Source organism: Mytilus galloprovincialis, chromosome 6 (assembly GCF_965363235.1).
Source record: "Mytilus galloprovincialis chromosome 6, xbMytGall1.hap1.1, whole genome shotgun sequence".
Classification (NCBI taxonomy): domain Eukaryota; kingdom Metazoa; phylum Mollusca; class Bivalvia; order Mytilida; family Mytilidae; genus Mytilus; species Mytilus galloprovincialis.
In genome coordinates, this window is record NC_134843.1 from 97996680 (window position 1) to 98021652 (window position 24973).

At 32.4% G+C, this 24973-nt stretch overlaps 2 protein-coding genes across 2 annotated transcripts in view; both read left to right on the forward strand.

Moving 5' to 3' along the window:
- LOC143081088 (E3 ubiquitin-protein ligase rnf213-alpha-like) overlaps positions 1 to 24973 on the forward strand; it is a 105332-nt gene that overhangs the window by 44894 nt on the left and 35465 nt on the right. Inside the window, exons 29-44 of the mRNA XM_076257324.1 lie at positions 675 to 845; positions 1192 to 1254; positions 1754 to 1863; positions 2479 to 2619; positions 3313 to 3475; positions 3753 to 3829; positions 4128 to 4260; positions 4728 to 4835; positions 5071 to 5156; positions 5578 to 5775; positions 6847 to 6973; positions 13864 to 14037; positions 14770 to 14906; positions 15169 to 15376; positions 15599 to 15977; positions 16651 to 16792. Coding sequence (XP_076113439.1) covers positions 675 to 845; positions 1192 to 1254; positions 1754 to 1863; positions 2479 to 2619; positions 3313 to 3475; positions 3753 to 3829; positions 4128 to 4260; positions 4728 to 4835; positions 5071 to 5156; positions 5578 to 5775; positions 6847 to 6973; positions 13864 to 14037; positions 14770 to 14906; positions 15169 to 15376; positions 15599 to 15977; positions 16651 to 16792 — 2417 coding nt within the window. The remainder of the gene's footprint in view (positions 1 to 674; positions 846 to 1191; positions 1255 to 1753; positions 1864 to 2478; positions 2620 to 3312; positions 3476 to 3752; positions 3830 to 4127; positions 4261 to 4727; positions 4836 to 5070; positions 5157 to 5577; positions 5776 to 6846; positions 6974 to 13863; positions 14038 to 14769; positions 14907 to 15168; positions 15377 to 15598; positions 15978 to 16650; positions 16793 to 24973) is intronic.
- LOC143080885 (uncharacterized) lies at positions 18827 to 23138 on the forward strand. Its single transcript, XM_076257035.1, has 3 exons — positions 18827 to 20144; positions 21818 to 21857; positions 23023 to 23138. The coding sequence occupies exon 1, from the start codon at positions 18868 to 18870 to the stop codon at positions 20140 to 20142; it is 1275 nt and encodes a 424-aa protein (XP_076113150.1). The 5' UTR covers positions 18827 to 18867; the 3' UTR covers positions 20143 to 20144; positions 21818 to 21857; positions 23023 to 23138.

The following is a 24973-nucleotide window of genomic DNA, read 5'->3' on the forward strand; positions in this document are numbered from 1 at the left end:
AAGTTTTTAGTTTCCGTTCTTTAATTTAAGTTGCCTCAACCAAATGTTATCAAACTTATACACAATGCTTATTACCACAAAACACAGATAAAGTTGAATTTAGGTAATGTCACTTTTACCATCATAGAGTTATGCCCCTTTATAAATAGAAAAAAAATGCAAAATATTTAGTTTCCGTTCTGTAACTTAAGTTTGCCCCATACACCCATTATGAAACCTATATACAATACTTATTACCACAAAACTCAGATCAAGTACAAATTTGGGTAGTGTCACTTTCATTGTTCTTATCTTGAATTATTTCCCTTTATAATGTAATTTGCAAGTTGGCATTATCTGTTTATTTTGAAATGACCTTGCCCTTTCTATAGTTCTTTCATTCTGCAGTAACTCATCCTACAGGTAAAAAATTTCAGATCTGCAGTTCACTTTCATTTTGATGATACTTTCAATAGAAATAATAAGTTACTTATAGTGGTTGAGTCTTGTAGTTCAATTTCATGGGGATTAGTTTTTCACTGTTTTTATTAGGTGAAAGTAATATTTTTTGTATTGGATAAACAACATTATAACACTAACAAAATTTCTGCTTTTTTTGTTTAATTTGAGATCCTAGCAAAATTTACAGGTCTAAGGAAAGCACAAGTAATGTATATGTTCTGATTTCTGTACAGGTTCAGATGGTATCATACCAGTGCAGCCCCTTATCAGTACCAGAAGGCATTGTGGGTATGTTCAGACAATGTGCTAACTTCCAGAAAGATAAACCACTTGATAGATTTGTGTCAATTGTTGTATTGGATGAGATTGGTCTGGCTGAAGATTCTCCAAGAATGCCATTGAAGGTAGGTAATTGAGAGGTTTTGCAATCAATGGCTTTATTCATCTGTTGTCCATAGTCTCTTTACTTTAACAAAAATCATCATAATCTGAATCTGCTGGTCAAAATGGAACTAAAGGTTGCCAGAATCAGCCTTGGAGAAACTAGTATTAAAAATGTGTGTCCTTTGATTCTGCCTACAAACTAACTTGACTGCTAAAGCTAAAAATAATACATATGTGTTCTATATAAGGGGTCTCTTATGTCTGACTGCCCCAGTAAGTCCTGAATAAGGAAGCCAGACAACACCGCAATATCTCATACAAGAATAATTTAAACTTGTTATTTATAGCAATTTTTATTTTTTGTAGACTTTACATCCTCTGTTGGAAGATGGTTGCCCTGATGATGAAAAACCAGAAAAATATAAAAAGGTATGTTATCCATAAATGCTTTAGAATGATCAAATATTATTTTCAACTATTTTTTTCTTCTTAATTTGATAGAATTATCCTCTAAATACACTCACAGAGTATAAATTAAACTTAAATAAATGTGTCTTGCCATAACTTTCTCTTTGTTTTCTCAGTTACTATATTTAGAAAGTATACAATAGATATGTGGTCTGTAATTTTTGATGAATTCAGATCTTTCAGGCAGTAACTGCCAGTTTGAAGATACCTTCATTTTTTTTTTAAGTATAACAACCTGTTTGAAGATACTTTAAATTATTTTAAAAGTATAGCCACCGAGAATGGAAATTTTCTTGTGCACATGTTATATGTGAAAATCATGTGAGATGGCAAATATGGGTTACCCTAAGAATGTTTTTTAAAAAGTGTAACGGTGATTAAAAAATGTAACATAATGTAATGTGTTATCATAACCAAATATGGCTTTAGAAATTAACATAATGAAATGCTTTTTGAACAGGTTGCCTTCATTGGTATATCAAACTGGGCCCTGGATCCAGCTAAAATGAATCGAGGTATCCTTGTACAGAGAGAAGTTCCTGATATTACAGAACTCATCGAAAGTGCTGAGTATGATTTTTTTCTGTTTGCTTCTATACATCTGTCTCTCCAGGATACATTTCTGTCACAATATCTCAGCAACTACAAGTTATGATTTCTTGATATACTACTATGGCCCCAAGATTCATTTGGTTGTGCCATGCAATGTGACATGTCAACAGTTCCACATGTGTTCTCAATTTGCTTTTTGTAAGAATGACCATGGTTTACTGAAAAATTGAAACTAGATGATGTTGAAATATTGTCCACTAAGTAGAAACAGCTGAAACCTCACAGAAGGACTGATTAAAAAAGATATAACCAACAGAAAAGTAAATGTTTATTATGAAGGATCTATAAACGATGATGAAGTCAAATGCTAAGTTAATATAAGAACAAATTTGTCCACCATTACATAAAATCACACAAGTTCCTGTAAACTTTGACATCACAATTAAAAATTGATTGTTGCTTCACATCAGAAGGTTATTCGTAGCAGATCTAAGGTCATTTGGAGACAAAATCCTGCTAAATACCAAAAGTGTAAATATGTTTACTGTTGATTGTTAAGGAATTTCACTAGATGAGTTTATCTTGTCAGCTAATGAATAAAAATTATGGAGTATTATTTTTCTTTCTTTTCAGGGGAATCTGTACTACAAAAAGACAAAAGATATTGAAGTATATAAAACCGCTGATTCCAGATCTAGCGGAATCTTACTTAGCCCTGTTTAAAGAAGCATCCACAGAAATGAGAGAATTCTTTGGCCTCAGAGACTTTTACAGGTATTTATTTACATGTATTGTTTTTATTTTCGTTTTAAAACCTGCATCCCAGAAGTGTAAGCAGGTATAATTACCACTGGATTCTGTCCTTCCATCCATTTTAATTTTGTCAAGGTTTTCTTAGCTTCTAAGAATGAGTATGATGTGATATTTGGTTTGAAGCTCCATAATGTTGAGTTGTAGCGAGTAAGCAATTTATTATCTGCCATGTAGCCACTTCCAGTTTGCCTATAGTTTGAAATATAACAACACTCATTATACAAGTAAATTTTTTGTCATAGTTTTCTTGGCTACTACAAAAGGGAATATTTAATATTTGGTATGCACCTTCATAATAATGAGTTGTAGCGATTCAGCAATTTTTATGTCCCATTTATGGCATTATGTTTTCTGGTCTGTGTCCGTGTATTTGTCCATCGTCTGTCTCGCTTCAGGTTAAAGATTTTGGTTACAGTTTTTGGTTTAGGTAGTTTTTGATGAGGTTGAAGTCCAATCAACTTGAAACTTAGTACACATGTTCCTTATGATATGATCTTTCTCATTTCAATGCCACAGGATATTTTTTACCCCAATTTCAGTATCCACTAAACATAAAAAGTTAAAATGCGATTGGTGTCATCTGTGTACTATAGACACATTCTTGTTCTGATCTTATTCTTTGCCAGATGCGAAATTTTGATTTATTTATTTCAGTTTGTTGAAGATGTTGTATGGTTTCCTGTCCAGATCTAAAAAGAAACCCTCATGGCTTCAACTAAAGCATTCAATCCTTAGAAACTTTGGTGGATTAGAGAATGTCAAACCGGTTGACATTTTCTACGATAAATTATCACATCTTGTTGACAAAGATGAGGAGGTAAACCAAACAATTATGTAATGTTATAAAATATATATTAATGACCTGATTTATTCAAACACCATGTATTGTAAAATTCAAGTCCAATATAGCAGAAAATATGTTTTATCTTCCTGATTTATCTTGATTTGTCTTCAAAATCCGGCAGATAGTTTCAAAGAATTACTATTTCCATTTTTTTTATGAACATATATTTGATAGAAAATGTTTCTTTTACACTTTTTGAAACAGGTATACCTTGCTTCTAACTCTTATTGTTTGACATCATTTATTTCAGCCAAGAGAGGATGATCCAAACTGTACATCAGCAGGAATGATTCAGGCGTGTCTGACAGGGGACAAGATGTCAAATAGGTAAAATTATAACTTTACTGTAAGAAAGTCATGGAACATCTATGTTATACCAAGTTGATTCCTTATATTAAAGATTTGTTGTATACATCAATGAGACAGCAGCCAAACAACTTAACACACAAAGACATCTAGACATCAACTATAGATAAATGACTATACAAAAAAAATTTAACACAAACCTGATCAATTATATGGGTTTTATAATGATTTCAGATGTAAAAATTACCTGTTATAACATTGTATGATTTTCATTAAAAGAAAAACCTTGATATTCATAAAAGATGTTTTATACCTGTAGTGAGACAAGATACATGCTGTTACTGACAGAGAACTATGGAGCCCTGACCATATTACAGCAGAAAATATTTACCATGGAGAATGCTGTTGTTATATTTGGTAGTAGCTTTCGTAGTGATCAAGAATATACACAGGTAAAACATAAAATGGGTGGGCATAGTTTTTAAAAGGGTCATTTTTTGAACATGTATAATATATTAGATAAATGATCACATTGCTCTAAAAGTTTTAAGATGTTAATTGTCATTTTATTGTTTTGCAACTCAAGATTTTTAACAGAACATGATTTCCATTTCAAAATATTACTAAAATTGATTGAACTTTTTACTTTATAAACAATGACTGACCCAGTTTATCCAATTATGAGACACCAGCACAAAAATGTAAAAGGCAAAAGAACATATAGTCACTAGTATGTGGTCTTCAACCAAAGACTGGTTTCTGATTAATAAAACACCAAGTGCCCTATGAGTGTAAAATGAGGACAAAAGTTGTGAAAAAGACCAGCTTAATCAGTTGAAAGATTTATAAATCTCTTCCATAGAGTTGTTTTAACATAGAGAATTAGAATAAATGAAATATTTTGACTATTATTTTGAAGGTGTGTAGAAATATAAACCGCATCAAAGTTTGTATGGAGACTGGGAGTACAGTTATCTTGTTAAACTTGGAGAATCTATATGAAAGTCTTTACGATGCACTTAACCAGGTAGGAATTGTAACATCAAAGTTGTTTTCTACATAAGACAGTTACTTAAAATAAAATGTTTTCTTTCAGTTATTGTTTTTTATGATCATATTTTTATGTTGAGTAGCTCCATTTTCTTGAAAAAAAAGGTTATTTATATGGATATCAATCCATGTTTGTTGTTTTTAAAAAAGATTGAAAAATAAAAATTGTTTTCTAGATTTTCATGACTATAAATTGTATACAATAATTTCAGTATTATGTTGAGTTTGGTGATGAGAGATATGTAGATTTAGGACTTGGAACACACAGAGTAAAATGTAGAGTACATAGAGCGTTCAGGTAAAATTTTACTTCTTCAAATTATTGCACTTTTTACCTGATGACTTTCTTTTTTCTTTTTTTTTTTTTTTGTAAAATGAGAAATTAAAGGCAATTATTGGTGTTGTCTAATTTTACGTTAAAAAAATGCCAGTATCTTATGAAAATTTCCTTTATAGAATATCAAGTAGTTGTCTACGGACAAGTAACTTTGATACAGTAATGTATTACTTGTAACATGGATGACATTTACTTCTAGTCACAATTTGGTTCTAGAAATATTTCTCACGTAATATGTTTTCATGTTTATACGATATAGTTTATAATTCGAATACTGTTAATATTCAACCCAATGTCAGTTTTAAATTTTTATTAAAATCAGCCTTTTTTTTTGTGTGTACAGAAAGAATATTTTTGAAGATTTTGTTCAATTATTTTTTAGACTGATTGTAGTAGCAGAGAAACAGATTGTATATGACAAGTTTCCAATACCTTTGATCAATCGACTGGAGAAACATTTCTTGTCTTTGAAGACCATGCTGACACCTTATCAGTTAGAGCTTACAGTCAAGTTACAGAAATGGGCACAACAGTTCTGTGAGGTCAAAGTTCCCTTAGACATGAGATACTTGATAAAAAAGTAATTATACATAGCATATAAGTACTAAACAGTTAACCCTTTACTTATAACACTTCATTTAAAGTTGATAAAGTCATGTCCTTTACATAATTCTTAAAAAAAAATGCATCCATCCTGAGCCTGTTCAAGTTTATGGAAATATCCTTTTTGCTTTTGTGTAGAAGGTTGTCTGTTTTGATCGTCAATTTGGTTAAATCATAGACATAAGGCTTTCATGGGTGAGTGCAAAGTCTGGTTGGTTTAGAGTTAAATTATAAAGCATTCACACGTTATTTGAATTCAATTCGCATTAACTAGTTCGAATTAGTTTAATTCACATTCCAAAAGGATTACGTTCTAACGTCAATTCTAATTCGTATTGCAATGCGCGTCAAATTAGCTTTACTGTCCAAACGACATTAACTTTTAATTCGTATTAACAAAAATGTATTTTTAATGCGAATCTGATAATTCAAATTAGCCAATTCGAATCAATTCAAATTAAAAAAAGAAGAGTGTGAGAAAGCGACTAGCGTATTCGATTTGCATTCGATTCAAATTCAATTCAAATTAAATGTATGTATGAACAAGGCATTAATGTGACTAGATGTGGTAGTTATAATAGAACAACAAAGGATATGGGGTTGTGACATGACACAAAATCAGGTCATACGCAGCAAACAAGCACACAAAAAAATCAAAGAAACATCGCTTTTATTGCAGTTCTTCATCTCAAATACACAGTGAGGCCTTCAGCAACGAGCAAAAAAACTCTCACCTCACTGAAAGTTTAAGATGGCCCTAGCCTGGCTTGAGTGGAATTCTTTCAAAAATAATTTGGATAGTCTTAGTAAAATGTTACACCACCTAATAGGGCCCGGTTAGAAAAGAACATATGGGAAAGTAGAACATATTTAAAACCAAATAGTTCCTACGCTTATGTTCATTTTGGGGACTGTTACCTTGTGTGCAAAAGTTTCATTATATGTCTCAGCATGTTTGTTGAATTCAAAGCGGTATACATTCATATACCATTAACATGTTCTTGAATTTTTTTTTGCTGAATATTCAATATTTTGATATTATTTGCAGGAAAGAGACTAAAAAAATAGGGGATGTTTTTATGGGTTACCATGACGATACCTGTGCTGCAATAATTCTGCATGTTTGTCAAGAATTAGAATGTACAGAATTTACTATAGCACAATTAGAGAAACAGGTATTTTGTAAGATGTAATAAAATTGAGAATGGAAATGGCAAATGTGTCAAAGAGATAACAACCTGACCAAAGGGCATAAAACAGCTGAAGGTCACCCTCATGAAAAAGAATGTCTGAATTTTTGCTGAGTTTTGCTGAATAGGTTCTGGACCCTAGCTGAATGCATGCTGAACCAAATTTTGGGATCTGAAAATGTGCTGAAGCTTTTTTTCCAAATTCTGAACAAATACTGAAAACTTACTGGAATGTTCAGATTTGCTGAAAAAGTGCTGTAACATTTTCTGAAAAGTTCAGACTGTGCTGAAAAATTCAGACATCGCTGAACTGAAGCTGAAAATAATCTGAACTGTTCAGTTATTGCTGAACTCCTCAGACAAACATCTGAAACTATGCTAAAAAAATTTTGATATCTTTGAACAGTGCTGAATTTTTCAGAACAGCCCTGAAAACTTCTGAACAGATTTTCAAGATCCTGAAATGTTCAGAAACAATACTGAAATCATTCTGAACAGAATAAATACTTGCTTAATTTTTCAGAGAGACATCTGAAAATGTGTTGAACTATTCAGACAGTGTTGAATTTTTCAAAGCAGCTAAAAAAAAACTTTCTGAAATGATAGAAAGCTGAACTGTTCAGAACAGCTCTAAAGCTTGTATGAACAGATTTGCCAGATGCTGAACTGTTCAGACAGAATACTGAAAATCTTCTGAAAATAATACAAACAAGAATGTGTCCACAGTACACAGATGCCCCACTCACACTATCATATTCTATATTTAGTGGACCTTGAAATTGGCATAATTTGGCATTAGAATTAGATAGATCATATCATTAGGAACATGTATACTAAGTTTCAAGTTGCTTGGACTTTAAGTCTTCATAAAAAAACTACCTTGAACAAAAACTTTAACCTGAAGCGGGACAGACAAACAGACAGATGAATGGACGGACAAAATGACAGGCGAACAGACCCACAGACCAGAAAACATAATGCCACCGGCCTCTACTATCGTAGGTGGGGCATAAAAAATATTTTTTCAAACTTTTATATCAGACCAGAGCAGAATACATGTACGTACACCAAAGACCACCAAACTGAAGTTGTTTTTTTAATTACATGAGTTGATCTGAAGTCAATTGGCCTTAACAACGTAAACAATTAATTTTTAGAGCAGAGTAATTGATATAACATAAGCATTGAGTCATTGTGACATATGATTTTTAAGGGAAAGTTTAAGAATTTGGGTCATATCTTTTTGAGATATTAGCCAATCAGTAAAATCAAAATATATTCGAAGTGAAAATAGTTTATATAAACAAATAAAAAAATCTCAAAATCATTAACTACATGTACCAAAAAAAGGGGGGGGGGGGGGTGGTGTCATTTAAGATTCTCCCACTCAGGGGCACCCAAATGTAATCATGTTCACAGGTACCTGTGAAATCTACAATAAACAATATTAAGCTGACTTTCTGTTTAAAGTCATGAGTACTCTATTAATAATGTTATGATTGGTAATCACATTAAAAACTGAAGATCTTATATATCATTACAATTTATAACAAGTTTGTTTTTTCTATAATAAATTTCCTTTCTTTAAAAGTCATGATTCCCCAACTTGCAAAACATAATCTGTTAATTTTGGGGGCGAATTAACCAGGTCCGATTTGACTTGGTGCGGAACTGTCTATAACGGTGCCGATTTGACAAGGTGCCGGAATGTCTAGAATTCATTTATATGAAGACTTGAGAGGCATATCAAAATTATACTAGCAAGGACCTATGTTATATTAAAATATTGACACCGGAGGTCTTGCCAGGTGTCAATGTGTCTTGGTGTCGAAGTATTTATAAAAATTCAAAATTTGAAAAGGGAACTTACGTTGAAATTATTTGCGATTTGTTCGATCGCCTATCCGTTTTTGCTGGTGCACTGCCAGTGTTAATTTTATCTGTAGAAGAAGTTTTCTGAATCTCTCTCCAAGTTCTTAAATATGCCTTACTTAATTGTATTCCGGCATAAAAAAGAACTAAGAAAAATATCAGATTAGTCAATCGTTGTAATTGTAAACTAATACAGTGTTATTTACAAGCACTGATAGTACAGTCAGTTATATAGGGAGTTCAAACGTTTTCATGATCTAAGCTGGTCCCCTGCTGGCTATTACACTATGTTCGTAGAAAGTAGATACCAGTTTAATAAGTGAAACCTTTCTGAACCGGAAACGCATAATAAATTACGTCAACAAAAAACTATTTAGGCGCCCTAAATACGATTTGTGAAATGATGGCTATATTTATCAGATAAGTATATTACAGTTTGAACTGAAATGTTTATTGCTAATTTTAAATCATATTTAAAGATAAAAGTTTATTGAGACAATCTATAAATACCATTTTTGAGAAAGTCAACACCAGAAAATAAATAAAAATGAAGAAAATCCTTGAAATACACCTTATCGCTATTCCCGGCTGACCCTGCCGCTTGAACTTTTGACGCATACAACAATCACTTTTTCATTGTGGCGTCAGCTTTTTTGTATTATGACGTCATAATTTTACGGGAACCTGTGTGATATCCAGTAATGGCGGACAAATAGCGATAAGGTGTATTATGTATTGAACTTGTGCACATCATTATGCACTGACCATTTAACTTACATGTATTTAGAGAAAATCAGAGGAGGAAGGGGAATGTTCTTGTTTTTATTAGGAACCAGCTGTTTTTTTACTTTAATGGGGAAAAAAGAAAAAGGGGGGACATGCTTTTGCAAGTTTTGGTATGTGAGATACATGGATTGAATATGGAACAAAGGGAGGGGGAGAATGTGAGAGAATTCATGATTTTTTTTTACAAAATAACCGGATTAGGTAAATGAACCATATTTTGGGAACCAGCAGTTTTTTTTAATTTGAGGGACAAAAAGGGGGGGGGCATGCTTTTGCAAATTTTGGGATGTGAATTATAGGGGATTGTGGGGATATGAAATTGAGTGAGGGGGGAGGATGTCAGATGTGAGAGGAATAATGGGAAAAAAAATACAAAAAAGCAGGATTTCGGAAATGAACCATATTGTGCCTCTAACCTGAACTTAGATATGACACATTGCTTTTCTTTATGAACGTATCAATCAATGGCAGATACAGGGTGCCAGGATCCCACATATGGAGCTTCATATATATGATAATTGCATAGACTTTTTACAAGTATTCACACCAACAGGAGCGGATCCAGACATTTTAAAAAGTTGGGGTGCGGCAACTATATGTCCCAATTCAAATTGACAAATGCATTGATCATTAAAAAAAAAGTGGGTGCCCTTTCCTCTAACAAAATCATGGATCTGCACCTTTCAATACAGAAAACTCTAAGAAATGTTTATACTTTTTTTCGCTTCCCTTCTAAAATTAATTTTTTTCATGATATTAAATCAATCAATTAAAAAAATGGCATTATAAAAAAATCATAATTTATATTGAATTAAAAAATAAGTAAGACATTGGATTCTTTGTGGATTGTATTTTCTTGCAGGTGAAAGTCCTGCATCTTCCACAGAAACTTTTTGAAATTCAAGCAGAAATTGAACTGATCTAAGTTTGAAGCTCTGAAACTTCAATTTTGATTAATACAGAAAGAAAGAGAAGTTTACATATATTATAATCTGATTTTTATTTAATATACAAATGATTCTCAATTTCTGAATTAATAGAATTAAAAGTTCATGAATAATTCATGATTCACATTATTTGAAATAATTATCAGGCCGTTGAAATTGGATTGATGATTTTCCCTATTAACACTAACACAAGAAAATTTCAAAGGGTTGAAGGACAGGAAAGAGTCCAAAAGACTTCTTTTTTTTAGTTGGAAAAATAGAACAAGACGCATATTGTTCATGTTACTGTTATATATACGAAATGTTTCAAGTGAAAGACGTGAGATTACATGTAGATTTACTGTAGTGCTCCTTTCGTGTGGTAACCTAACGGTGTACAATACTTGGCTCAAGTATCAACAGCAGCATGGAAGCTTTCACTTGGGACAATTATAAGTTTATTATACAAAATATAAAAATAATTAGATGTGGCATGATTGATGCTGAGCAAACAATTCATAGATAAAAAAAACCAAAAAACCCAGAGATATAATAAACGGTCATTACTGGTCAGTTAAAGATTAAAATGGGCAAAATCTATACTGTATTATGTATAACCGACTTCAAAATGTGTCCACTTTCTCATTGTGACATAAGAAATTTCATATGTCACAATGCTGGGTCATTGATGTCACAACATAACAAACTAATCATCAGTTGTAAAAGGCTTGACTGATCTGATTGCAACTATATAAGACACAAAATAAAAAGCAATAATAAAAAAGACAAAGACACAACTAATTATTCTACTTCACATATGACACCATTGTATTTCTTAAATAATGTTTATTTGTTTTGGATAAATAGTGTCTTTCAGACAGAATATTAAAAAGCTCATATTGTCTAAATACCAATGGAAACTTTCCTGAATTATAACTGAAAATCATCTGAACCTTTCCTGAACAATAGCTGAAGACTGAATATTGGCTGAGTATAGATTAATTCAAATTTTTACTGAATATTTCCTTAAATATTGTTTTGTTTGTTGAACATTTTAAAAAGAAATGCTAAAAAGTTTACCTTTAGAGTCTTAGATGAACTTTAACAGAAAATTTGCTGAAAACCCACTGGAACGGGTTAAATTATAGCTGGTTTTTTTTTAGAAAATGGTGTTTAAGAGGTTCTGAATATTTCAGCAAATTGTTCAGAAAGATTCAGAAGTAATATTAATTATTTCTGAATATTTACTGAAAATGTCTTGCTGAATTGTAACTGAAAGTTTGCTGAAAACTTGCTGGAATGTGCCAAATTCAGCCATCTTTAAGCAAAAGGTTTTTTATAGGTTCTGAATATTTCAGAAAGGTGTTCAGAAAAATTCAGAATTAATGCTGAATTATTTCTGAATATTGCTGAATATTTACTGAAAATGACTTGCTGAATTGTTGCTGAAAATGTGCTGGAATATGCCAAATTCAGACATTTTTAAGCAAAAGGTTTTTAATAGATTCTGTAAAATTCAGCAAGGTGTTCAGAAAAATTCAGAATTAATGCTGAATTATTTCTGAATATTGCTGAATATTTACTAAAAATGACTTGCTGAATTGTTGCTGAAAATGTGCTGGAATATGCCAAATTCAGACTTTTTAATAGATTCTGTAAAATTCAGCAAGGTGTTCAGAAAAATTCAGAATTAATGCTGAATTATTTCTGAATATTGCTGAATATTTACTGAAAACGTACTGCTGAATTTTTACTGAAAATGTGCTGAAAACTTGCTGGAACGTGCCAAATTCAGGCATTTTTAAGAAAAGGGTTTACTAAATGTGTTCAGTAAAATTTCAGCATCGAGTTCAGAAATAATTCAGAAAAATATTTTCATGAGGGCTGACTAATGGGTTTTCAATACAGTGACTAAATACTGCTCTGGTGGGCTTTAGCTGGCCCTTTTCAAATATGTGTACTTGTATGCATAAGAATGTTTTTAATTTAAAAAAAAAGTAGGGCCAACATTAAAAATATCTTTGTTTCCCCTCCCCGACTGAGGTTATCAGGGTATGGGTAGGTAGGTAGGCAAATTATTTTATTTTATTTCTTGATATAATTTTTCTATATTGAATTTTTACAAAATTCAACAGGTAAGATAAGTCAAGAAAAGTGGGGTATTCCCTGTATTCAGTGTACACCCCAGTTTTCTGGTGTTAAAACAGTATACAGGGACCTCCTTTTTCCTATTCATTTTATGGTATGAAATCTACAAAAGCACACATTCTTCATGTGATAACAATGTTTAATGAAAATAAGTGTTAAATTAGTTAAAAATCACGCTTATTTCAAGTCTAATTTGATGCATAACTCACAACATTATGAGATGACAAAAAGATATGTTAATGACTTGCCAGTTGGGAATTAAAATTTAATGAATAAAAATTTTCAATAGAAGTGAACATAATTCAGTTACATGTATGTTCAGTTGCACCTGGATCATGCAGCTTGGTCAATTAATTCCTAAACAAAAGATTTGTATGTTTTTTTCAAGTTCTAGAAAAAACAAGGCTTCACTTATATGTTTTGTTGTTCCTAAAATACTTTAAGTATTTACAAATTCAACTGATGCAGTTATATTAAACGTAAAACGTGTCCTTTTGTAAATTTCATGCCATAAATTGAAAAATAAAAACACATTTAAACTGGTCTTGTTTACACCAGAAATCAGGGAGGTTTCCTGAAAGCAGGGAATTCATGTATCCAACATTTTCTGACTTGTGCCCAACCTGTTCAAAGTCGAAGACAAAGTAGATTGATTTCAAAGCACGATTCAGACCATTTTTACTCAAAGATTTTATCCTTTAAAAAAAAGAAATTTTGGACAAGAATGGCCAATAAAAAATTTTGAGTCGCGGCGATTTTACCGGTCGGTCAGGGAAGGGGGAAAAAAACAATATTTTATTTTTGGCCTAGCAATGTTGTATTTTATTATAGAGGTATATCTTTACGACATTATTGTTTTTGAAAACATAAAAAATATTCTTCTTTGATGACATATTTTCCATTTTAGTGTATAGGGGAATTTTGATAAAAATTAAGCTATGTTTGAAAATCCCTTTTTGTATACATCTTTATTGCAAAAAGATATTATAAAACAATTTATAACCCAGCAACAGGGATAGAAGAATATATCTATTTTATTTATATTGATGAAAAATTCATAATGTTACAAAATTTTAGTAAATATTTTGAACAATGTTGTACATCAATCATATTTTTTTTAAGAAAGTGTTCTTTAAAAAATAGATAATGAGAGATGCAGAGACGATGCTATTATGGTGTGCTACTCCTTCAGCTGTTGTTGATCTTGAAGACGAACAGTTTTTGTACACATATTTCTTGGATCAGCACCATGAAAGTCTAGAGGATTATATGCATTATAAGATAGTGGAACAAGAACTACACAGCATTCGTTCTCAGGTAATATAGATGTATTATACAAATGTGAATGGAAATGGGGAATGCGTCAAAGAGACAACCACCCGACCAAAGAGCAGACAACAGCTAAAGGCCACCAATGGATCTTTAACACAGGAGTTTATATCAAGATTTTCAAGTAAAATTCACTATTTTATTGGAAATTGCATCAGTTTTGCATTGTGTATGAATCTATCTGTATTCAGAATAGATTCACCTTTAATTATCGACAAAGAGAGATGAGTCAAATTCATAATATTTTCTGAATGTCTTATATACCAATTTCATATGTCAGGAGATAGAATAAACCAAATAGCAATCTTAAATCCCAAATTAAAAGACAAGAAATAATAAACAAAAAACTACACAGAAAGCTAAAGCTGGAAACCCCAGATGCTCCTTTAAAAAAGCAGTAGCACCTATCATGTTACTAATTTGCAAGGGAATTTACTGATGTAAGAAACATTGAGTAATGTCACAGTCAAGTAAAAGAGAACATGATTTAGGCGATGAGAAGTTGAACATATCCTAGTCATCTGTGACAGAAATATTCTACAATGTTTAAACAAATGATGGTGGCAGCTGTAAAAGTTGGAAGGGATAAGTTTAAATTTACTACTTGGTTCTTTGGATCCTTTGGATATGTAGGAACTCTCTCCTTTAAAGTGATGATGAAAAGTTAAGAAAGCGAAATATTAAATCTAGCTAAAATATAACATCAAAATACTTTTTCAGATCACAACTAATTCCAAGTTGCTCTCAGTAGCAGATATTGAAATCCTGTGTAAAGTTATACCAATCCAGAGAAAGAATGTAGAGTTACTGAATCTTCAATCATTTGATACAGAACAACAGTTCAGCAGACAGATCAAGTAATAATTTTGATATTATAATTGGCATATACCTTAATGGAAATTTTCTCTGATTCTGAGCTTCTTTATTTTTCTGGACTCAGCAGAGAATCCTTATCATTATCTGATACATCACATGGAAAAACACAATTTTATTTTGAAGCTTGGTTTTCATATATTTTTTTATGCTATAAGAGATTACATTATTAGTGTTCAGTTGTTCCTTTCTTTTATCACATCAAAGTTTTGATTATCAATTTCCTACATAATTTATTCTGTATAGGGCATTCTTTGACAAAGAAGATACTACTGAAGACCTGCTGTTGATTATACAATGTGATAGCGGTGATCAGAACAATGACTTGATAGCCTGTGCTAGGAATACTTTACAGGATGAATTACAACAGATACATGATCAGACATTGAATGTTCATGTGGTGTTTCTGATACAGCTGCCTGGGATAGCTGGAAGTAGCTTTACTGGTTTCCAGGTATAGTTTGTAATTATACCCCAAACAACAAAGTTTTTGTTTTTGAAAGTTATAATTTCCTTAATACTTGTCAGACACTTTTATGACAAGTTTTTATATATGATAGGCTTTTCAACATTATATTAACCATTTCATACTGCAATGCCACTTTGATAGGTATGTGAAATATCATGAAAATTAAAAATAATTACACATAGATTTATTTAAACATTTTAATTTTAGTGTGGGTTATGGCATTCTGTTCACATAGATGACATCCACCCTCCGCCATTGGAGCTACCCTCTATTGCTGATATGTATGGAATGTCGGTTAGTGCTCTATTAGACTCTAAGGGAGATAACACCAGCTTAAGGGAAAGACAACCTGAAGAAGAAGATCGTGAACGACTGGAAACAGCAGAGGATATAGATTTGACAGACATTCAATTAGAAGAAAAGATTATTAGAAGAAGTTTTGCACCAACAAGACAGTTTAACATTGAATATTTAATAGAGAAATGTATTCAGCCTGCTGTAGGAAATGTGAAAGACTCGGAATCTGAATCTTCCAGAGCAATAGAAAGACTTACATTAATTCTCAATTGTATACATAATGATACAGGTTTGTTAATATATTTGAAACTTTTAAAATTCTTAATTATTGTAATGTTGAACATAACAGATTTGTAATATAATGTATTTATAATATTTGTAGTTGTCGTTGCCTTAAATTTAAAAAAAATCTTTATCTCAGAAAACTTTGTACAAAGTTCAATCCTACTTGAACTGAATTATCCTTAGGATACCTATTACTATGTTTATATTTTTGTGGTAGCCTATATCTTTGAATAAGCTTACCTGATATTCTTCTTTGAAAGAAAAGATGCTTATCTCCTACGGGAATTAAGTTCACGGAAGAGAGCAATTCAAATTATAATAGAATTATTCTAAAGGGTTGGCAAAAGAAAACCCTGTAGATACATGAAATAATTCATACATAGCTTTAATGCTTTTACAAATTGTGACTTGGATGGAGATTTTTCTCATTGGCACTCATACCACATCTTCCTATATCTATAACTTCAATGCTTTTGACTGACGAAAACCCTGTAGATACACGAAATAATTCATACATAGCTTTAATGCTTTTACAAATTGTGACTTGGATGGAGATTTTTCTCATTGGCACTCATACCACATCTTCCTATATCTATAACTTCAATGCTTTTGACTGACGAAAACCCTGTAGAAACATGAAATAATTCATACAAAGCTTCAATGCTTATTGTTTACAGGTGAAATGACCATCTTGTCTGGAATTGCCAAACACTTAACTTGTATACTGAAGGAAAAGGAGAAGATCGCCCAAAGAGTAAATAACTGGCTGGCCAGAGAAGCTGCTAAACCAGAAAATGTAAACAGAGCTGGAACTTTTAGGTTTGTATACATCAACCCTTATATATAAGTCTTTGTCAAGATCTTACAGTTTTACTCCTGAAAACACATAGTTTTGTTTCAGATATTTTATTATTTTTAAAACTAATTTTTAAATACAAAATTAAATCTTTACATACTGTAAGTGTTTATCCTTTCCTTTAACAATGGGAATTTAAATAAAACTTTGCATTTTTGAAATATATTGTATGAAAATATTCATGAAAATGTACTTCTGATAAGACAAACATTTATGACGCCTGCTGACAGTATGTCAAATTTCAGGAGGAATTTAAAGGTATTAATATTTATATATATATTAGCGGCAATAAGTGAAATTAGGCATTAAGCTTAAATCCTAGGCAATAAGCTAACGCCTAGGCAGTAAGTCTATTGCCTAAATGATGTTAGGCATTAGTCTTAAATCCTAGGATTTAAGCTTAAATCCTGAAAAATGTGTGCAGGCATTAAGCTTAATGCCTAAAATGTAAATGCTAGTAAATAAAAGACATTTATTCATTTAAATTAAAATACATTTGTTACATAATAACATTATGATAACTGTGGCTTGTCCTAAGATTAGTCCTATAAGATATTCTTAGGACAGAAAATATGATATAGTTAGGATCAACTTACGACATTTCTCAGCATGCTGCACATCGAAGCTATCTGAGGATTATATTAGCTGGGATGTCCTAAGTATTGGCGTAAAAGAAAATAGCAAATAAAAAAAATGAAATATTGTATCAAATTCAACCAAAAACTTTTAATTCATAAACCGTTTAATTATTAGAAAATAATTATTATTTTAAATGAAAGGTTATAAATAATTTTTATATATTATAATTGTAGATATAAACTCTTTGAAACAAAATATAAGTCAAAAAATATAACTACATTTTATATTAGAATTGAACAAAATAGTTGTAAATAGTTAAAATTAAATATATAATCAGTAAAATCATTTTATGCTTTGAGGGACCTGAATTCGAAGCGTCACGGTTTTATACTTAAGTTCATAGGAAAATCTCGTGCATCTTTCATATAAATACTGAATACTTCAACTATTTTATTTTATTACTGCAAATAACATCCCAAGAGAAAATAAATCTGGAATTCCACTGGAATCCCGGCTGGAATTTTGATGGGATTCCAAGTGGGATCCCACCTAATTCCACCGGGATAAAATTTCGGGAATCCCGCCCAAAATCCGGGAATTCCGATGCAAATCCCGGTTGAAATGTACTGGGATCCCACTGGGATATTGTGGGATTTCAATTGGGATCCCACTGGGATAAAATTTCGGGATTCCTGCAAAAGAAGCGGGATCCTGATGTAAATGTACTGGGATAAAATTTCGAGATTCCCGTAAAAGAAGCGGGATCCCGATGTAAATCCCAGTGGAAATATACTGGGATTCCCGAAAAAAAGCGGGATCCCAAAAATAAATCCCAGCAGGATATACATGCACCAATTCAAATTGAACTGCCACTGGGATTCCTGGGTTATTTATGCAAAAGGATACATGTCATGTTCTCCCTTCTGTTAATTAATTTGCTGTCTCTGTACTTCCAACTAGTATTGCTGAGTAAATGATGGTAACTTGAATATCTGCATGCAATCTGTTCCGTTGGCAGCTGCATTTAAAAATGGCTACGGTTACATGGAAATGTAACAATAATAAAAATATTATTGTTACATTGGAGACTAAATGCCGGAATGCATGGTTGGGTAAGGACCTGTTTAATTACGAATGTAACAATAATTCTATATCGGTAGCCGACGGCTACTCAGGTTAAGGTGAACTTTAACTATTATTCCCGCCGCACGTGCCTTTTTTACAGTAGAGTGATTTTCTCCAGGTGAACCCTATATAAGGACGAGGAATCCAGTACAAGGCCTCTTTAACTATTTAGGCCGCACGTAGACAAGTACGGTAAGTACAGAGCATTTTATTTAGTAAAAACTGAATCAGTTTTTCATTCTCGACTCGAGGAAGAATTAGTTTTGACTTTGTATGCACAAGGTAAAACTTTTTTCACGTTGTTATTTTTATCTGTTCTAGATTTTGAACTCCAATGGAACAGTCAGAATCTGACAGAGAGTCGATAGTTTCGGACTCAGAGGTTATGAAGCTTTTCGCTTCAGAAGATGAAGTTGATAATAGTTTTTCTGGTTTTTCATCTCCAGCTAAATCTTTGAATGGGAAAATTTCCAAAAAATCTGAAACTAAGAGCTCCAAACCGGAAGCTACAATTATCAAAGATGGCGCCGTTGCGTCAACCTCGAAAGGCAAAGGCCCGGGGGAGAATAAGAAAGGAAAGGCTCCATTAAAAAGGAAGTCTGACACTGATATACCTGTCAAAACTCCTAGTAAGAAGTCTAAACATTCTAAGCGCAAACAGGAACTTTCTGATTTTTCTGATAGTATGAGATCTATGTTCACAGAACTTACATCTAATCTTTTGGCAGCATTACCATTTACTCCATCTCATGCTGTAGGGGAACAAAACGTTCCATCCACTAGTACTAGTGCTGATAATATAAGTAATTCAACTGAACCAGTTCAAATGATCTTTAGCGATAATGAATCTGATAATTCTGAGGGCAGCACCCATCATAACTTGGATCATTCTGATCAGTTAGGAGATATCGAGTTTGAACTTCCAAACATCTTTGAGGATTCTGAGCGTTATGGGGAAGAGGTTGAAGCCTCAGTCTCTAACATTGTTGAAACAGTCATTAGGAAAAAGGCCGATGTAGCCTCCCTTGTTAAGAAAGAAGATAACAAGATCCCTAGTAACTGCAAGGGTCTGAACCCTCCTGCTGTTAATGCAGAAATTTGGCAAAATCTTGACCGCAAGGCACGATCACAAGATATAATGTTTCAAACAGTACAACGTTTGATGGGCCTGGGCATTGTCCCAATTTTAAGAATTGCACAAATGATGAAAACTAAATCCTTTGATCAGACTATTTGCAGGGAACTAGTTTCTAGAGCCATTGCCATTTTATGTAATGCTTTCTTTGAAATGTCAGTTCGTAGACGTATGTTACTAAGACCTGCTATTGACAGACGTTTTAATCAGTTGATTAACCGAAGTGAGCCAGTTGGTGAAAATAATTTGTTTGGGGATGACATTTCTAAACGTTTGAGAGATATAAATGATGCTCATAGATTGAATAGAAATTTATCAAATTCAAAAAACTTCAAGCGCCAGGGAAGCTACGGCAGAGCTGGGAGAAGCTTCCGAGGCACAAACAGGGGGAGTGCAAGAGCCAGTCCCTATCAGAGGTTCCCAAGAAACTGCAGACAGCAGGCATTTCAAGGGTTCGGTCAGAAAAAACCATAAAGGTTAGTTTCAAAGTTAAGAAAGACAAATTTAAGGCAGGTTCCTTAAAATCATGTTTTAAAAATTGGATAAAAATTACGAATGATCCTTGGATCCTACAAACTATAAAAGGGTATAAGATAGAATTCTGTAAAGAGCCATATCAGAAATATGTCCCTAAGGAAAAGAAAAAGAAATTTTCTGAAACTGAACTGGAATTGATTGATAATGAAATTCAAGAATTATTAAGAAAAAAGGCTATAGTGCCTTCAGTTTTTGAGAAAGATCAGTTTATATCTGAAATTTTTCTCGTTAATAAGAAAAATGGTAAATTTAGACCAGTAATCAATCTTAAAAATTTGAATAAATTTATTCAATATCATCATTTTAAGCAGGAAAATTTAGATATGGTCTTGAACAGTATAGGAAAAAATTATTTCTTTACTTCTTTGGATATGTCAGATGCATATTTTTCTATTCCAATAAACAAATTTTACAGGAAATATCTGAAATTTTATTGGCGAGGGAAGCTGTACAAATTTTGTGCTCTCCCTTTTGGAATTTCATCTGCACCACGAGTATTCACTAAGGTTGTAAAAGTAATTTTTTCTCATGTTAGAAGTTATGGTATATCATCTTTTTTCTATATTGATGATTCCTTATTTCAGGACATATCTTACAAATCCTGTCTTATGAATACTCAAAGAGTATATGAATTTATTGAATCTTTAGGTTTTTCGATCAATGATGAAAAGTCAGTCATCGTCCCATGTCAGCGCATTACTTTTTTGGGATATATTATTGATTCGGTAAAATTTAAAGTTTTCTTACCTGAAGACAAGGTAAAAAAGATACTAGATCTATCTGAGTTTTGTTTGGGAAAAAATGTGGTGACAATTAAAGTAATTGCACAACTTGTTGGTTTGTACAATTCAGCAAGGTATGGTATCCTTCTGGCTCCTTTATTTCATAGGTATCTAGATATAGATAAAACAAGAAGTTTATCTAAGTCAAACAATGATTATGATGCTGAAATGGTACTATCAAATAATAGCAAAAATGAGATTTTTTGGTGGATACAAAATGTTGTTAAAGAAAATGGAAATCCCATTCGACATGAGGAAGATAAAATTTATCTTGAGACAGATGCCTCCCATTTAGGTTGGGGTGCAGTATGTGGAAAGTTTAATACACAAGGTCGCTGGTCGCCTCAGGAATCTGTATTACATATCAATATTTTAGAATTGAAAGCAATATATTTTGCTCTTAAATCACTTTGTAAAGATTGTCATGACATTCACATAATTATCCATACAGATAGCTCTACTGCTGTGTCTTATATCAATAATATGGGAGGTTCAGTAACAACTCTATTAGAAATTGTAAAACAAGTCTGGCTATGGTGTTCAGATAGAAAAATATTTGTTACTGCAGTTCATATACCGGGGAAGGATAATATAGGTCCAGACAATTTATCAAGAATCTTTAATGATTCATCAGAATGGAAATTGAAAGAGGCAGTATTTAAAAAAGTTTGTTCTCACTTTTACACACCAAACATAGATCTATTTGCCTCCAGAATTAATAAACATCTGGATTGTTACGTCTCTTGGTTTCCTGACCCTGAGGCTTTTGCAACAGATGCTTTTTCCTTTTCATGGAATATATTTGAACCATATATTTTTCCTCCTTTCAGTTTGACGGGAAAGATTTTACAGAAAGTAGAAGGCGACAAGGTGAGGAAAGCTTTATTAATAGTACCCTTTTGGCCAACACAGAGTTGGTTTCCAAAACTTTTGGAAATGCTGATAGATTTTCCAGTGGTTCTACCACTATGCAACGATCTGTTGTTTCTGCCTCACAGCAAAGAATTTCATCCTATGAACAAAAGGAAACTTTTCCTGACCGCATGTCTTGTATCAGGAAAAGCCTCATCAATAAAGGGTTTTCACGAGAGGCTACAAGAGTCATCTCTTATTCTTGGAGAAAATCGACAAACAAACAATACAATCTTTGCTGGAAAAAATGGTGTTTTTGGTGTACATCAAAACAAGTTAATCCCACTGCACCATCTCCAATGGAGATAGTAAATTATTTGTCTCAGCTTTTTGCAGAAAGTAAATCTTATAGTTGTATTAATTCACATAAAAGTGCTATTTGCCAGACTCTGGTTGCTTTAGGAAAGCAAATTTTTCTTAAAAATTACACTATATCGAAATTTATGAAAGGAGTTTTCAATCTAAGACCTCCTTTACCCAGGTATACTTTTATCTGGGATGTCAAAGAAGTTTTGGCATATTTATCACAGCTTTTTCCATTAACAGACTTACCACTTAAGGAATTGACTCTGAAATGTGTTGCATTGGTTGCACTTTCAACAGCTCATAGAGCACAAACTTTGATTGCTTTGGACTTAAGTCTGATGAAATGTGATAATAATATTGTTACATTTAATACAAGGGAACTATTTAAAACCTCTAGGCCAAAGCATATGTCTCCAGATGTTAAGATCTATTCTTTTCATAGGAAAGAGATATGTCCAGTTTATACTTTAAAACATTACATCATAAAAACGAAGCATTTTCGCAAATCTAACAAGTTATTTGTTTCGTACAAAACTTTTAAGAATGTAACAACATCTACAATTGCTAGATGGTTACGTGATGTCCTGACATTAGCAGGCATTGACGTTTCAAAGTTTAAAGCACATTCTTATAGAAGTGCATCTACTTCAGCAGCCAGCAGGGCAGGCCTATCTCTAGCTGGCATTCTTAAGACTGCGAATTGGTCTTCTGCTGGTACTTTTCAAAAGTTTTATCATAAAGAGATTAAAAAATCAGCTAACTACACTGAATCAGTGTTTTCTTGAATTGTGAATGATTTTGATATCTTGTTTTCCAGGTACTTGTACCGGTATGTCGTTACTTATATATTGGAAGGATTAATATCCAGATCATGGCAGATGCTTTAGAGACTTGGGAGCTCGAGTGACTGTGTTACAGTTTTGGTGTTTATAGAGACTTTGAACTTTTTGTCAATATTACCTATGTATTTTATATGCTTATACAGTTATGTTAATAAACATATAGTAGTTTCTAATCCTTTCTTTTTGCCAGTATTGTTGGTACATTACTTATTATACTTATAGATTAAGTCATTCTGTATTTACAAGATGAGTGTGGTATAAATGCCAATAGACAGTTCTGTAGTTTTCGTGGGTAGTTATCTAGGAGTTATTTGTACACATATATCAGTATAATACTTTTTGTGGGTAATTATACAATGAGACATTTTCAGGTTGCTACTGGTCAACAAGCTTTACTCTTTGGGGAAATATATTTTTCTCAGTAACTGGTTTTTGGTTTGGCTTTAAAGAGTTCACCTTAACCTGAGTAGCCGTCGGCTACCGATATAGAATGTATCCTCATCCAAGCATCTCGGATGAGAAGGATGAGGACCATTCTATGAGGGAGCCAGAGGCTCCGAGGGTTAAGGACCCTCCCTCTGGTGATCCCACCCAATGACAATTTATTTTCAAATTCGAGGTTCCAGGAAAAAATATATTTGGCTTTTTGTTTTTGCTTCCTATGCTGTAAAAAGAGGCCTTGTACTGGATTCCTCGTCCTTATATAGGGTTCACCTGGAGAAAATCACTCTACTGTAAAAAAGGCACGTGCGGCGGGAATAATAGTTAAAGTTCACCTTAACCCTCGGAGCCTCTGGCTCCCTCATAGAATGGTCCTCATCCTTCTCATCCGAGATGCTTGGATGAGGATACATTATTGAGGCTACGGTTACATTGCGTTATTGTTACATGAAAAAAAGCAATGTACGATGGGACTAGTAATATGTACTAAATAATAAAAGTTGAGGACATTTATTACATACATTTATAACATATAATTTATTTACTGTAATTTTTTTATTTACAATGACAATTTCTACAAATCCAGTAAGTTGTTTTTAAAGTCCGACACATTTTTGATGAACGAAATTACGTCCTCCACAGATACGTGTACATACATAATTTCTTAGTATTTAAGTTACAGTTAGCAAACTTTGCTTTTGATTATCAATTTGCGTCAAGTTATAAAGCTGTATGAAATGTATGTCTTGATATTGTTTCAGTTTCGTTTAAAACGCATCCCAAGTTTTATTTTGTTCACCATAAACAAAATTGGTCCAAAGTATAATGACAGTAATAAGAGTAGGTGTGCAGTTAAATACTTTAAAAAAAGTGAAACCATTGAACTATATTTTTCGCCTTTGACAGTCACACTCCTAATCTTGAGTAGTATCTTTAAGAACATCAAAACCATTAGTAATACGTAGTAAAACTATTCAAGTTGTACACCATTTGTTGAATAATAATATTTTATTATTTATCAGTATTAAATTACAAGTATTGTTTAGTACATATGAAAGAATGAAGCAATACAACTATAGAAGATTTAAGTTTAATCAATCTAGCGTACATTGCTGTTTTTCATGTAACAATAACGAAATGTAACCGTAGCCTCAGTAATTATTGTTACATTTGTAATTAATCGGTTCCTCACCCAACTTTGCATTCCGGCAATTAGTCTCCAATGTAACAATATTATTTTTATTATTGTTACATTTCCATGTAACCGTAGCCAGTGCCTTTAAAAATATCATTAAATCCCCTAAAAGTATCAAAAAAATCCACAAAGAATCATTTGTTCAATACGTTTTGAAGCAACAAATTCAATAGAAATATTATTGCATGTTTATACAGTAGCAAATAATTATGAAGTCTTTGAAGGCTATTTGAATTTTTTTGGCAAATTAATTACCCTCCCCCTATTTTATCCACTGAAGATAAATAACT